The sequence below is a fragment of the Heptranchias perlo genome, chromosome 16, assembly GCF_035084215.1.
Source record: "Heptranchias perlo isolate sHepPer1 chromosome 16, sHepPer1.hap1, whole genome shotgun sequence".
NCBI lineage: Eukaryota > Metazoa > Chordata > Chondrichthyes > Hexanchiformes > Hexanchidae > Heptranchias > Heptranchias perlo.
In genome coordinates this window covers 57,332,101-57,348,976 of record NC_090340.1, presented here as the reverse complement: position 1 = coordinate 57,348,976, position 16,876 = coordinate 57,332,101, and the positions used below count along the sequence as shown (strand labels likewise).

At 44.5% G+C, this 16,876-nt stretch overlaps 1 protein-coding gene across 1 annotated transcript in view; it reads left to right on the top strand.

The window, feature by feature from the left end:
- The window catches only part of vat1l (vesicle amine transport 1-like), a 141,657-nt gene that overhangs the window by 107,241 nt on the left and 17,540 nt on the right, over positions 1 to 16,876 (top strand). The window contains exon 8 of the mRNA XM_067997524.1: positions 14,800 to 14,883. Coding sequence (XP_067853625.1) covers positions 14,800 to 14,883 — 84 coding nt within the window. The remainder of the gene's footprint in view (positions 1 to 14,799; positions 14,884 to 16,876) is intronic.

Below are 16,876 nucleotides of genomic sequence, written 5' to 3'. Positions count from 1 at the left end.
TACTGGAAGGCTCCCCGTGCTTGTGTGGAACCCCACCTCAAGACAGGAGGGGAGTGAAATATAAGGAAATATTTGATGTTTTTTGCCGACATCTTTTACTTATTCTGTTTTATCTCGTTTCCAACAAAAACAGAACAAAAGCAACAACCTGCATTTATGTCGCACCTTCAACTGGAAAAAAACGACCCAAGGCGCTTCACCGGGCAAAAGGAGGAGGTATTAAGAGGGGTGACTAAAAGCTGAGCCAAAGGAGGGGTTTTAAGGAGGGTCCTGATTAGGAAAGGCCGGTGGAGAAATGGGGAGATTTAGGGAGGGAATTCCAGAGTTCAGGGCATTTGCCAAATTCAAGCCAGAACACCTTTTTTATGTTACTTTAAACTTGTTTTTATTTGTGATTGCGTGATCTCAAAATTCAGGCCCATTAAAAAGTCCACCTCCACAGTTTAATGGTCTTGTTTTGTACCTAGATGAGCTCAATGTACTAACATCACAGTGGTTCCATGACTACTGTTTCCATGGCACCAGGGGTTTTTGTGATGTAGATGGAAGACGCCATTATGCCTCTTTCTTTCACAGATATATTGACTGCTCCTGTTTAAATTCCAATCACCATCATTGGTCTTCTCCATTTCTCATGGCTTGTGTATTTTTTTGTGAGGCATTACATGGAATTTACAGCACAGAAACAGGCCATTCGGCCCAACTGGTCTGTGCTGGCGTTTATGCTCAATATGAGCCTCCTCCCACCCTACTACATCTAACCCTATCTCTCATTAAAATGAACATTTTAATTAAAATTTTTGTTCTTGAATGATTCAATGAAACGGCAAGGTGCCCCACCTTTTGTCCTTTTACATTATGAGCCATCTAACCCCTGTACATACTACATCTCAAAGTTCAGAGCATTGGAGCATTGCTAGTCCCATTCAAGACGTCTGGGGCCAGCGCCACAAATCCTGAAGGACAGCGAAACCTAACTGTTCAATTTCTATTACAGAGACTAGCTGCGGTTACAGAACTCCAGTCATAAATTGGGGTGGGGGGTGGGTGGAATGATTTGCGAGGGACATGTCCTTCCTGCCTCAATTCATTTTTAGATTTGGATCATTTGCTTCCTTCTCCTCCCGCCGCTTAAATTTCCAAATTTGATCCAGCCCTTCAACCCTCTTGAGGACTCTGCGTTCCTCCAACTCTGGCCTCTTGTGCGTCTCCCACGGCCTTCGCCCCACCATTGCCGATCGTGCCTTCAGCCATCTAGGCTCTAAGCTCTGGAATTCCATCTCTAAACCTTTCTCCCTCTCTGCCTCTCTCTCCTCGTTCAAGATGCTCCTTAAAACCAACTCTTTGATCAAGCTTTTGGTCACCTGTTCTCATATCTTCTTTGGCTCGGTGTCAAATTTTGTTTGATAACGCTCCTGAGAAGCGCCTTGGGACATTTTACTGTGTTGGAAGCGCTATATGAAGGCAAGCTGTGTTGTTGTCGTTGCCACCTCCCATAGTCCTTGCCTGTGTACGTGGACTTTTTAACTAAGACAAACAATTTAAAGGCATTGGTTTTGTGGCTTTGTTGCTGCTGCAGAGCCTTGCATGACATGTAGGGTTGGAGATAGGGCTACATTACAACAGTGACTACACTTCAAAAAGTACTTCATTGGCTGTAAAGCGCTTTGGGACGTCCTGAGGTTGTGAAAGGCGTAATATAAATGCAAGTTCTTTCTTTCTTTACGGCACTTCAGCCCCGATTCTGTGCCCCGTAATTGTGTTTCGCGATACTCCGCACTGGCTATGGAGCTTTACAACATCTGTCCTTTAGCGCCAATTTGTGAGCAGTTTTGTGCCATGGGTCTGTTTGGTTGAGACTGTCCCAACTCATTCTAATTCGGGTCGGTCCCGGCAGCTGAGAGGAAAAAAACGTTACCCGTTTGTCTGACCTGGATTGAAACCCAGGCCCCAGAGGTGAAAGGACAAAGTTGTAAGCCAACCCCAAGTCACCCAGGGTAATCAATTGTTGATGAACCCTTTGTAATTTTCTTTCTAAATTGAGAAACCCAGGTGAAGGGGCGAGGCCCATAACGCAGGAAACCACCAAGCTGGAAAAGAGTAGGCGACGTGGGAAATAATCAAGAAGTAGTGATTGGATGATACCAAGCTAAGGTTTTAAAACCCAAAGCGTTATAGGAGGAAGGGAACCCAGAGTGAAGGAAAGCACTCATGGACTCTGGGTGGAGTGGGCTTGATGGACCAAATGATCAATTCTTAGTCTGGATATCTCTTATGGAGACGCCCATTCCACCTCATTTATGTTACAGCAATCAGTGCATCTGAAGGCACAGCTGTAATACAGATGTCTCATCAGTCCCGTCAACAATAGTTTGGAGTTTAGAAACATAGGAAGGAACATAGGAACAGGAGTAGGCCATTCAGCCCCTCGAACCTGTTCTGCCATTCAATTAGATCATGGCTGATCTTTATCTTAACTCAATTTACCCGCCATGGTTCCAGATCCTTTAATATCCTTGTCCAACAAAAATCTACCAATCTCAGTTTTGAAATTTTCTATTGACCTCCAGCCTCAACAGTTTCTCGGGGGAGAGAGTTCCAGAATTCCACTAGCCTTTGTATGAAGAAGTGCTTCCCGAAATCACCTCTGCACGGCCTAGGAACAATTTTAAGGTTATGCCCCTTTGTTCTGGACTCCCCCACCAGAGGAAATAGTTTCTCCCTATTTACCCTATCGCATCCATTAATCATCATAAACACCTCAATTAGATCACCGCTTAATCTTCTATACTCAAGGGAATTCAAGCCGTCCATTCACATCTCCCAATGCAAAGAAAACAAAATGATCGAACCAGAAATAGCAGAAACATGCGTCATTTCAAGTACACAATTGTGCCAGGAATAATTGAGGGTTATATAATACTGATTGTAGGTACATAACAGAAGCAAAGATTTGCTAATCTTTCCACTTAGCAGACCTCTGACAATGATTAAGAGTTATTTGTAAAAACTGGCCTCCAATTCAAATCAAACTTAGCAAAAGGAAACAGCTTAGAAATACAAAGAAGAAAATTGAGACTCCAGGAAACTAGGAGTGTGGAAGCATGGGATCGGCCCTTAAACTAGCAAGTGGGCAATTAAAATGGCCTCAGCAGCTTACCCTCTCCAATCTCCCTGCCTTCCCGCCGGTTGTAATTTTAATCATGCTCTTTTGAGCAAGCAAAAGGAACAACCGTCAATAGGCAGCGGGGTCCTTCTTTAAATATGCAGATCGGGCTCCGATGACGTCTTTGGGGCCTGACTACAATTTTAACCCGAGGCCTACCTGGGGAAACTGGGTGGTGACTTTCCCGTCAGCTCAACATGGCGGCAAGAGGAGCTGGGGCCAGAAATGTCCCCAGAAAGGTAGGTTAATTTTATGGGGAGTTTTTTTTAGTTTGCTTATGGGCGAGGAGGAGCGAGAGTGCTCCTCCGGGCCCCACAAGGATACCTTGGGCCTCCCCCTGCCCCGGGCTTCTCCTCCCTCCCCTCACCCAACCACCTCCTGACCTCCCTCTCAACCACTTACTGAGTGCCGGGCTCTGTTCCTTCGGGTCCCCAGTGGCGACCTCTTGCAGCCTGAAATCCGGTCCCCCCCCCCCCCACTCAGGCTACTCAGCCCATCCCATATGAACACAAAGATTCAAAATGGCCACCCTAACAGGGCAGCAGGAGTTCTGCTTTGCAATCGCTGTGATGTAAAATGCCTGAGGTGAAGTGACAATGCTGGAATTATTGGGGCAGATTACCTATGATGTTTGCAGTGAAATTATTAACTGGGTTAAAACCATGAAATGCTGGAAACACTCAACAAGTCAGGCAGTATCTGTGGAGAAAGAAACAGAGTTAACGTTTCAGATCGATGAACCTTCGTCAGAATTGGACCCTTCCGACGAAAGGTCTTCAACCTGAAACGTTAACTCTGTCTCTCTCTGCACAGATGCTACCTGACTTGCTGATTATTTCCAGCATTTTCTGTTTTTATTTCAGGTTTCCAGCATCTGCAGTATTTTGCTTTTTATTAACTGGGTTCCTTGACATCAGATTTTGCTGTTGTGCAGCAAGCACCCAAATAGCTTGCAGCTAAATGCACTTACTCTTAAAAAAGAAGTGTCACAACAATCCAAACCTTTCATTACTTCTCCCTGTAATTGTATCTGTAGCTAGAGGTTTACACTCAATAGGGCATCACCTTCATGAAGAAATGTTTGCCAAATCGTTTCATGTTTACATCAAAAAAAGAACAACATAAAGGCCCGACTCAGTAATGCGCACGGCAGGAGAACTTGCTAGATGGAAGCACGAGTCATAAATAGGGCTTCAACACTCTGATTCTCCGAACTGTGCTCCTGTCCAATGAAACTCCACTTCAGGAACATAGCCACGCTGTATTTGCACTATAAGGCAATAACGAATATCACATTGAAATGCATCATTGCTTGACTTGCGCGTAATGTGATTGAAGTTAAATTGTTCTGGTTCTAATGTTCCCTTTAGGCAAAAATTAAGGTTTGACAAACATTTTGTTTCACAGATACAGTGGCCCCTTTAAGGTGAGCTTCTTACAGTGTAATCAAACTATGGCCATACCTTTGCTGCCTTGAAGGTTTGGCATATGGATTTGAAAATGTCAAACCAACACAGTCCAGTGTTAGAAATAAAGGTTGATCCTCACTATGGCCCATCTTTCCACTGACTGAAAGTTGGAATGGATGCACCTGATAACTTTGGTGTTGAAATTGGGCCTCATTGCACTGGTTTTACAGGCCTAAAACAGATGCAATGAGGCCTAATTTCTGGGCCCAGCATCCTGCACCCCAAGGATGCTGGAAAAAAAGTCTCACCCAATATTGGGTCAAGCCATTTTTCAGGCATCCAATGCTAATTGGGCTGCCCTGAGCAGTCACCTGTCCTAATATCTCTTTGTGTGGCTCGGTGTCGAATTTTAATCGATAATCGCTCCTGTGAGGCGCATTGGGACATTTTACTATGTTAAAGGCGCTATATAAATGCAAGTTGTTGTTGATGTATTTATATGGTATAGCTGATCTTCTGTGGTTTTGCTGTGGTAAGCCAGATGAGATATTGTTCCACAACAGAAGCATTATAGCATGTAATACAAAATGTATTATTCTGCTGCTAAGGTGCAGCTGTGTTTAATCTCTTTAAGGCGCATTAATCGAATTGTCTATGTAGGATATCCTACGGCTAGTCAGAAGTTAACTGTTGTTGCTAAGAGAAAAATGAAAATTGACAGAATGCTTGTAAATTTATGGCACCAGGTCAGAAGAAACCAGCAGGATAAGACTGTCTTTCTTTCAATCTTTATTTTTAAAATGTATTTTTAACACTCTGAAGTTTGATATTCAAAGTATAACTGGCTCAAAATTTTTACCTATGTACGAACAAATTTCTGTGGCACTGCTCATGATAAATCAGGGAATAAACCGTTTTATAAGGACAAGAGCTTTATATAATGTAACACATAATTATTGCTCCATTGCTGAATTATAGGCCTGTGTCTTTTTAAGGCGACAAAGTACAATTGCTTCGTATCCTTGAAATGTTGGAGTCAGCTACAGGTCAGCCTTCAGATCAGAACCTTGACTTTATTCGTGGGAAGGTCAAGTAAGAAGCTGCAGACATTCTGGCTCCAGTTTTGAGTGTGATACAGAAATCTACATTAGACAGTGTGTGATGTCTTAGAATCATATAGCACAACATCATCATGCTTATGCTGGCTCTTTGAAAGAGCTATCCGATTAGTCTCACTCCCGTTCCTCTTTCCCCATAGCCTTGCATTTTTTTTCTTTTCAAGTATTTATCTAATTCCCTTTTGAAAGTTACTATTGAATCTGCTTCCACCACCCTTTCAGGCAGCGCATTCCAGATCATAACAAATCGCTGCGTAAAAAAAAATTCTCCTCATCTCCCCTCTGGTTCTTTTGCCAATTATCTTAAATCTGTGTCATTTGGTTACTGACTTTCCTGCCAGTGGAAACAATTTCATCTTATTTACCAAAACCCTTCATAATCTTGAACACCTCTATTAAATCTCCCGTTAACCTTCTCTGCTCTGAGGAGAACAATCACAGTTTCTCTAGTCTCTCCACATAACTGAAGTCCCTCATTCAGCCTTGAATGTTGACACGCCATTTATGCCTTTTAGTCTCAGTTGATTATTGTGCTTCATATTGCTATTTATTCACAACTGAAGAAATTAATCAGTTTGAGCTATAAATTTCTAATCTAATTCAGAGGGGATATGATAGTGTGGTGTGAGACTACATTAAATCCAGATTACTACAAACAGGGCAATTGTTAGCCCCTTCAGATATGTATCTCTTCGAGGGCAGGATATAGAAATAGTGTAGTCTGCCTTATAGAGGACAAAGTTATGCTAACAGGAATAGCTGCTGCATTATCAAAAGAGACAATGGTACCAAAAAGCTGAATCTATGGCAGGTCATTTTAACCCAACCGGCCCGTCGTGAAACTGGCAGGAAGTCAGTGGAGGGTAACATTGGGCGGAGTGTAAAACAGGCGTTCCACCCGATTCCATGGGTTTCCCGCCTGACGAGTTAGGTTAAAATTACCCTCCTGTATCTGTGCACATTTAATATTAGCAGAGAACTGACTGTCCCGCCCCCGTCTCTGCTAACATTATACATGAAGATAAAAAAAAACCACACTCTTTAAAGTTTGCACAGCACCTTAGATATTTTGCAGCCTGAGGAGTTGTGAAATTACCTGCTGCATGCATTCTGGGTGATTTCACAGCCATGTTACATGACACAAGTGGTCTCAGCATGAAGTAGGAAGCAATTTGCATCGATGCAAACCGCGTAATATAACAGACCAGTTCAAAACATCCGTTAAGTGAAAATGACTGAATTTCTCTCTTGGAGAACGGGATGATATCTGTACTCTACCTTTGAGCACACATATTTCATTAGAACCAGATTATATTTGCATATCCGAACAAAAACAAAAAAATACACCCGTCACATTATTGCTGCTCAGATCCTTAGCAACACAACAGCGAAAATGCAAAGCCGGCACAATGCTGTGCCAAAAGCAATTTAATTTGCTGAATGCAGCGATTCTTTCATCTATAATTGCCTGAAACAAAATGCAACATTGAGAATTGGGTTGCCTGTGTGACCTGTGAAGGAATTTGGATTTAAGAAGTTTGGCACTGTTTAGAGGATTATTAAAATGGAGAAGGAGTTCCTGTGAATGGAAGAGAAATATTCACTTAGTGTGTCGCCAAGCTAATTCTTATATTGTTTTCTAAGAAGCAAATAGAATAAAGGAATTATGTGCCAATCTGTTGACCCCATAATAATACTCATAATACAATCTTGCGTTGGTAGCCTGTCAGCTTAGCTCAATAAATTGAAATAAAAGGCCCATGTGAGTCCTTGGCTGGTACTAAGGGAGTTCTGAATTGTCGGAGGTGCTGTTCCATGGATGATATATTAAACTAAGGTCTCAGGTGGAGGTTAAAGATCCCATGATGCTACTCAAATGAGAACAGGAAATCTCCTGTCAATGCTCCTCCCTCAGCAAATACCACCAAAATATTGATGAACTAGTCATTTCATTGCTGTGTTGTGAGTGTAGCTCCCCTCCATACCACTTAGTGGCCAGCTTTAAGGGAACATTAACTTCCTTCCCCCATGTTCCCTGTCAAAAAAATCAAGCAGTGTTGTTCACATCTCTATACTGTTCAATCCACCTTCTCAGCAGTAATCGATCTCACTCCCTCTTAAAGCTGTCAATTGACCCCAAGTTCTATAACCTTAGCTGGGAGTATGTTCTATTTTACCTCATCTTCTCTCCTACTAGTTACCTTGGGAACAAAATGCACCTTAGGTGAGAAGTCAGACAGCGGGGTGGTGAAGAGCAATAAGAAGCTGTAAAGAATCAGCAGAGAGCTAAACAATTAGGGATTGAGAGTTGTGGAACAAACGCATAGGGAGAGAAGTTCTGCAGGAGTTCTCCCGATTGTTCGCTGTAACTTTGGTGACGGATGATCGAGAGAGACCTGCGGAAATTCAACCCCATATTATTTACGAGCTAGGACGGTGGTTTGTCCAGCCTTGCCAGGCTGAACTCAACTAACTAGTTGGTGAGTGGTATTTGCCCAGTATTGGATGAACAATGTCTAAAGCATAAGCAGCACCTCATTAGTTTGGGGTAGTGCGTTCATAGGGAACTCCAAGATATCCTCCATTGTTAAAGCTGCCTGTGTGATCCTTCTCTTATCTCTAGCCTCCAATCTCTCTATTCCCATTCCAACTTTGCTGGTCTCTCTATTTTATCAATGCTATTATTGGTACTCCTCTGAATGTTCCTGTCTTGTTCCTTCTGAGCTGCAAATACGTAGTTCTATATGCTCTACCTCCTATGTCTACATTCTCACTGACTCTTACTCTAATGCATTCTTTCCCAAAACCTCAAGGCTTTGGAACTCCTAAGCTCCATCCTTAGTGTTCCCTCCCTCCTCACCACCTACAGGCCAAGCTTGGAATCACCTGATCAGTACTTACTCAATTACCTCATCTTCTCTTCTCCCCTACATTTCTCAACCTTGATGGTGTGCTGCACTAAGGGTCTTTGCCCTTCACCTAGATTTCTCAATTTTAAAAAAAAGCGGTGCGACCACCATTGTACGTGCAAGCCCCAAATAATTGAGAGACCTACATAGGAACAGGAGTTCAGCCATTCAGCCCCTCGTGCCTGTTCCACCATTCAATTAGATCATGGCTGACCTGTATCTCAACTCCATTTGCCCGCCTTGGTTCCATATCCCTTAATACCCTTACCTAACAAAAATCTATCAATCTCAATTTTTAAATTTTCTATTGACCTCCAGCCTCAACAGTTTTTTGGGGGAAGAGGGTTCCAGATTTCCACTACCCTTTGTGTGAAGAAGTGCTTCCTGACATCCTCCCTGAATGGCCTAGTTCTAATTTTAAGGTCATGCCCCCTTGTTCTGGACTCCCCCACCAGAGGAAATAGTTTCTCTCTATCGACCCTATCAAATCCTTTAATCATCTTAAACACCTCAATTAGATCACCCTTTAATCCTAATACTCAAGGGAATTCAAACCTAGTTTATGCATCCTGTCCTTAAAATTTAACCCTTTTAACCCCGGTATCATTCTGGTGAATCTCCGCTGCACCCCCTCCAAGGCCAATATATCCTGCGGTGTGGTGCCCGGATCGGAACCTCCTACACATTTATACATTTAGCCTTTTACAATCTTTATTTCCTGCCAATTTGCTGTTACATAAGAGGTCATGTTCCGAGTGTAAACTTCTTAAATTTAAAGTAATTCCCCATTACTGATTCTCTTAACCTCAAGGCACTAACTACAGCCATCCTGCTGCCAAACTTTATCTCAATGCAGCACATTTTAGAAATTCAGTCACATAAAGTTAATCGTTGCGTGTTCTTGTGTGGATTAAATAGCGGTGTGAGTAATTTAAACGGACTGCAATGCAAAGATTTGCAAATCGTTTATTTTGGAAGTCCATTTTCTTTTCTCTTGAAAGTCGTTGGGGGTCGATTTTCCTGGGTTTGCCCCCAGGTGCAGTGAATATTGGAAAATCGGGCGGGTTGGAGTGCACGCCTGTAAAGGAACCTTTCCTTCCATTTAGATTAAATCGGGCGGGTTCCTTTCCGGGTGTGTGCTCCGACCAGCCCGGTTTTCCCCTATTCACTGAGCTCAGGCCATCCCGTGTGCCCAGGTGCAGACCCAGGGAAATCTCCTCGACAGAATGCATAAAGGAGGCCATTCAACCCATCACGTCTGTGCAGGCTCTGTGAAAGAGCTATCCACTCAGGACCGTTCCCCAACTCTTTCCCGCTATCACTTTAACTTTTCCTTTAACAAATGTGTGTTCACTTCCCTTTTAAAAACTATTGAGGATCCTGCTTCCACATCTGTTTCTGATGGGGCATTCCGTGTCCTCACACTCCTCTGTATAAAAAAATGCCAATTAACCTGTAACCCCATTTGAAGGGTCAGGAACCATGGTATACGACAGAAAGGTAAGAAATATCAGCTGGGCAACGCCAAATTTAGTATTTAAAGACCTGTAGACTGTAGGAGGAAGGGAAGGCTGAGAGTTCCTGATGCAAATATAACTTTTCTTGGCAAAACTTGATGGTACCTTTTATCAGAACGAGACTGATTGATGCTTCCCACTCCTGTGGGAATTAATTAATATCAGCGATCACTGTGTCTTTCTCTTCTTCCTCTCCTCCCCCTGCACTCCCCTCATTTACACATCAAACTTGTGGCTTGCAATAATATTTTAAAAGTGTAGCAACTTACGGCAGTCGCATCCAGAAAGTTCCCTAATTGGGCTTTGGGAACAGTAGGGCCAATTGTTCATGCTAACAGAGCCTTATTTTGTATTTAGCACATACTGGGTACCACAACAATTTGCCTAATTGGGAGATGAAGTAAACAGTTTCATTAGCCACATATTTGGATGTGTTTCTGTTCTGTCTGGAGCTGAGATAGATGCTGAATTAAAGCCTCATAATTAATGAATTCATTAAAGGTCATCCTGGCTTCATTCATTGTTGTACAGACAGTCGTCTTGCTCACTGATATCAACCTATTGTTTGAATATTAAGTAGGTCATTATCGGCAGGCACGCACACAGATACCAACAACAGAGTAATGAGATTTTTATAATATTAGTAGTCTCCATGTGATGGGATCGTCAAATTTCTTTTGAGATTTTCTGTGATCCATCATCACACAAACCAGAGACCTCACAGCTATCTGCATTTAACGGGCAACGACTTATTTTGTTGTGAGTTTTGTGTTCATCAAAGTGAGGAAGATTGGTGCTGGGAAATGGAGCCTTTTCCATTTTGGACATCCAGCTGTCCAAATTAAGCACTCCCAGCTCAGGCTTAGCAGAGCTAGATACCGAGTAAAGCTGCCTCTACTTTGCCTCAGTAATGTGCCTCATCCTCAGCTTCTGAAGAACATCCTCTACTGCGTCAGTGGGACATTTTCCGTTTTCCACACCAGCCGTCCTGTGGCATCTCGTGAGGAAGATTTCCAATTAATGCTAAATTAAAGGCAGTTTTGTACTGTAGGCCCACTATTGGCAGGACTGAGACTGTCCAAACTCATTTCACCTAGTAGCCTTACACCCACCAGACATGAGGACATTAACTAGGCTAGATTCGTTCTCAGGCCCTAGAGGTAAAATTACTTAATGAAACACCATGGAGGATGACTGGATAATAAATAGAAATGGGAACCCGTGTTCACAGAGTGGAGGGGTAAATTTTCACCGCGTGGCCGGTAATCAGGCGGAGCGCATCGCCCGCCCGTTATAGAACCCGCCCGATTGAAGATGCAAATTTATTCCAGAAGGTTCCTGCCTGATTTAAATTCAAAAAAAGGAAAGCTGATTTTTAAAATGTTGGACAATTGGCAACCTTCACGTGAATTTGCTAGTTTACAGTTTTGGGTTCTTTAGAAATAATTGTCGTGGACGCCCAGCTCCCAGTCTGTGCGGAAGCATTGAAGCCACCAGCTCCACATTGCTCTTCTTCATCGGTTCCAGTCTGACCCAAATCCACAATGTTCCTGTTACCTCAGTTCTCAGCTAATGAGGTACTTCACTATATGGACTTGAGGTGAAGGGGAACAAAAGGCCATTCGCACAATGAAAACAGACAAATATAGAATCATTCAGCACAGAAGGAGGCCATTCGGCGCATCGTGTCCTTGAAAGAGCTATCCAATTCTTCGCACTTCCCTGCCCTTTCCCCATAGCCCTGCAATTTTTTTCCATTTCAAGTACATGTTTGGTTTTGATCCCTGGAATTTAAATAGGTTGAGGAACAAAGGGCTTCTGCTCACTAGTGGACCTGTTGGCTGGGGTGATGATCCTTCTTATGACTGACTATAGACTGACTGATCTATAGACTGACCATCTTACCATGTGGCAAGCAGGTCTCCTGGTGGTTCCTTGCAGTGCAGTCTCTTCCACCCTCCATAAACTTTAGCTCATCCAAAGCTCTGCTGCCCGTATCCTAACTCGCACCAAGTCCCGTTCACCCATCACCCCTGTGCTTGTTGATCTACGTTGGCTCCCGGTCCGGGAACACCTCGATTTAAAAAAAAATTATCGTCCTTGTTTTCAAATCCCTCCATGGCCTTGCCCCTCCCTATCTCTGTATCCTCCTCCAGCCCTACAACCCAACGAGATCTCTGCGCTCCTCCAATTCTTGCCTCTTGCGCATCCCCAATTTTCATTACCCCACCATTGGCGGCCATGCCTTCAGCTGCCTAGGCCCTAAGCTCTGGAATTCCCTCCCTAAACCTCTCCGCCTCTCTGCCTCTCTCGCCTCCTTTAAAACGCTCCTTAAAACCTACCTCTTTGACCAAGCGCCTTGGGATGTTTTACTACGTTAAAGGCGCTATATAATTGCAAGTTATTGGTGTTGTTGTTGTAGTCACAGAGCCAGATGTTACATAGTACAGGTTTTCAAACTGGGGCCCTGAACCCTAAGGTGCCTTCAAGGGTGACTGAGGCTACCAGATTTCTTGTGCATCTGTCATCAAAGATTTCTGTACTTTTATTTGTTGACCTACTAGCACATTATTTCTATTGCTGTGTACTAAGAATAAACAATGAAGGCACTGTTTTCCATTGGGAAGCTGACGCCATCCATCAGAAATTAGGACAAGGGATCCGTGGGAGTGTGCCAGTACTTGCAGGGTGCCCCTAGAGTGTGCCAATATAGGGTCCCCGACACAGAGAAGTTATACGTAGCCTCGCTGCTTGCTTGCTGGCAGCTGAATTGTGTGAGAAAGCAAGATCTCTTCGGGAATGATAATCAAAGGGAGGATGGCATCAAGGTCTTATTTTGAACCCAACCCTGAATGAAAAATGAATCACAATGAGATTTATAACGTTTTAAAACAACTTAACATTCAGTCGTTCTTGACGCTGTACAAACTCCATCTTGTAGACACCTGGCTAGTTCAGTCAGGATCTAATCAGCTGCCATAGGGGGTGATTTCAAACCTCAAGAACGGGTGGGTTGGGGGCGGGTGGGAGTTGAAAAAAGTTGCTTTTTTGGGTCGCAACCGCAAAATTTTCAGACTTTGCGTTCCCAGTCGGAAGCCTGTACTTTTACCCGGAAATAAAGCCGGGTTGCGGTCGCGACCCAAAAAACAACTATTTCCAACTCCCACCCGCCCCCCCACTCACCCGTTCTTGGGGTTTAAAATCACCCCCATTGTCAGACACTGGTTGTTAATGTCTCTGAATTACCTACTCAAACTGATATGAAACAGTGACTGAAGTAAGGGAATGTCTAAAACTGCTCAGATTGTGTGGTTACAAAGAGGTAAAAATAAAGGGGTAGATTTTCAACTTGTCTCTGGGGTAAAACTGGAGTTGCTGATCGGAAACCGCCCAAAACGGAAATGAAAATTGAGCGGTTTGTAAAACGGGCTGCCAATCCGCAATGCGAGTTCAAACTCTACTCCAAAGAACCAGATCACTGGGACTCCCTACTATACATGCCAAACTATCAAAAACAATCAACAGCTTCAAAAGTGCTGACAGAGCCCCTCTCCCAAATCGCATCAGGCCAGTTTGAGAATTTGAATTCACTTTAAAAATAAATCTGGGAATAAAATGCTGGTATCAGTAAAAGTGACCATGAAGTTGTTGAATTGTCATGAAATCCCACACAACACACACATTAAGTGTCACCTGGGGCTCAGTTGGTAGCACTCACGTCTGAGTCATAAGGTTGTGGATTCAAGTCCCACTCTGGTGACTTGAGCACAAAATCCAGGCTGACACTTCAGTGCAGTGCTGAGGGAGTGCTGCACTGTCAGAGAGAGGTGCTGTCTTTCAGAGGAGACGTTAAACCGAGGCCCCGTCTACTCTCTCAAGTGGACGTAAAAGACCCCATTGCACTATTCAAAGAGCAGGGGAGTTCTCCCTGGGGGGTGTCCTGGCCAATATTTATCCCTCGACCAAAATCACTGAAAACAGATTATCATCACATTGCTGTTTGTGGGATCTTGCTGTGTGAAAATTGGCTGCCACATTTCCTAATTCGTTCACAGGATGTAGGCGTCGCTGGCAAGGCCAGCATTTATTGCCCATCCCTAGCAAGATTTTACAACTGAGTGGCTTGCTAGGCCATTTCAGAGGGCAATTAAGAATCAACCACATATAGGCCAGGTAAGGACGGCAGGTTTCCTTCCCTAAAGGACATTAGTGAACCAGATGGGTTTTTACAACAATCCAGTAGTTTCATGGCCACCATTACTGATACTAGTATTTTAATTCCAGATTTTTATTTAATTAATTGAATTTAAATTCACCAGGATTTGAACTCATGACTCTGGATTTTAGTCCAGGCCTCTGGATTACTAGCCCAGTAACATAACCACTACGCTACCGTACCCTTATTCTTTCAAGGGGTTATAAAATAGCCCCTTTCTGAACTGATGAAGCAAAGACGTGACCTGCCTGGAAACCAAGATTACATATGGACTACCTCCGTTGTCATGGAACATCAATTACCTGGAAGTGTCCATCAATGACCTATCATACTGTAAACAGTTAGTTGGATTTACCTGTTGCTGATCAGAAATGTATATCAAAGGATCATTGTAGGTCTGTTCCTAAGGATGCATTCAGGCTCTCTTCCTCCTGAAGGAACTCATGACTCTATATTGTTTGCAGGTGAAGGAGGCCATGCAGAGAATCCATGACAGAGGAAACATAGGAAAGCTTATACTGGATGTTGAGAAAACCCCAACTCCCCTGGTAAGTGATTCTCAGCCCTCGAAATACTGAAGTAAAAATGTCAAAAGTTATGTTATCCAGAAGGAAAATCAATAGCATGTTCCAGGATCATGTTGGTGGGAAGTTGTTAATAGAAATGATTAGTTCCACCACATTGATAAAAATTGAGTCTCACATTGAAAGCTCATTAGGTAATGAGGCCTGTGGAAAAATCTTAGTATGCCAGTACTTGGAGTACTTCAGTGAAGATCACTGGTTACTTGGGGTTTGAATGGTGCTGTGGATTAGTGCACTGCCTGTTCACCTCTAGAATCTTAGTTGGAATCCAGCTAGGGTTGCCAGCCCTCCAGGATTATCCTGGAGTATCCAGGAATTGATGATTAATCTCCAGGACACTGCTGCGAGCAATCCAGGAGTAAAATCATAGGGGCATGAAAAAAATGTTTTTTTTTTCATTTTCTTTGAACACTTTCATTTATTAATTATAAAAATATTAAATATGGAGAAACAAAGGCTGACTAACAGTCAAAATTACACCAGTTGGGTAAAAAAGGGACTGATTTTCGGATAGCCGAGCGGGTGCGTTGGGGGCGGGGCCCGGCTCCAACCCGCTCACTTCCGGGTTCCCCAATGATGCGTTCGGGTGCGCGCGCAGCTCCCGCATGCGGCTCCCGCATGCAGGACTCCCACCGGCAATTAAAGCCGGCGGGATGATAATTTACATACTTATTTAGGTAGTTGAGGTACTTGACAGACCTCATTGACTGGAGATTTTGGCAGGGGTGCAATTTTGAAGGATCCTCAGCGTGTTTCCCGTGCTGTGGGAAACACTCCCTGTTGGAGCAGCCGGTGGGAGAAGCAAAGGATTATTTGGCAGTTGGGGGGAAAGCCTCATTTATTGCAGGAGGGCACTCGGTCACTTCAGACAAAGTTTTGGGTGCAACACCTTTGTCTTTCCACTCAAAATTATTAATTTATACCCTAAACTCTGCTGTGCAAACGCATTTACCTACTTTGCGGACCCCCTCAAACTCACACCGTCAGGATGGGGGGGCACCATGGCTGCATTCGTCACTTCATCCGAGGACGAGCAACATCACCAGTCTCGCCAGGCACGCCGTCCACCTCCGCCACGTGGAGCTCCACAACACGGTGCTGCGCCACAGGCACCTGCACAACAGCATGGAGGGCAACAATAGAGAGAGCAGCGTCGGAGGAGGCACTACCCTCGCATCGGGGTCTACAGACCGAGGCTCAGCTTCCTGGACCTCTCTGAGGAGCAGTGCATACGGAGGCTCAGAGTCAGTCGCCAGGTAGTCGCAGACATCTGCAGCCTCCTTCATGCCGAGCTGCTCCCGGCTGGCCCGAGCGGCATCTTCTTACCTGTCGCTGTCAAAGTCACCACTGCCCTCAACTTCTTCGCCTCTGGATCGTTCCAGGGTGCCACCAGGGACATCGCCGAGGTCTCACAGTCGTCTGCACACAAGTGCATAAGGCAGGTCACCGACGGCTTGTTTCGCAGGGCCTCGCAGTATATCAACTTCCCCATGGATGACCTCAGCCGTACGGAGAGGGCAGTGCGATTCCATGCTGTGGCTGGCTTCCCACGGGTGCAGGGTGTAATCGATTGCACCCATATAGCAATACGAGCACCTCCACACGAGCCAGGACTGTTCATCAACAGGAAGGGCTATCACTCCATCAACACTCAGCTCACCTGTGACCACCGCAAGAGATTCCTTCATGTGTGGGCCAGATACCCTGGCAGCTGCCACGATTCCTTCAACCTCCGGGAGTCCAGCATCCCGCCCCTCTTCCACACACCGAACACCCGCAAGGGCTGGCTCCTCGGGGACAAGGGATACCCCCTGCACACGTGGCTCATGACACCTCTGAGGAACCCCACCACCGAGCAACAGGGCACAACAGAGAGGGGTACCGCTGGAGGAGGCCCCATCCACATCTGCCACCCATATTGAGGAGGAGGAAGAGGAAGAGGAGGAGGAAGTAGAGG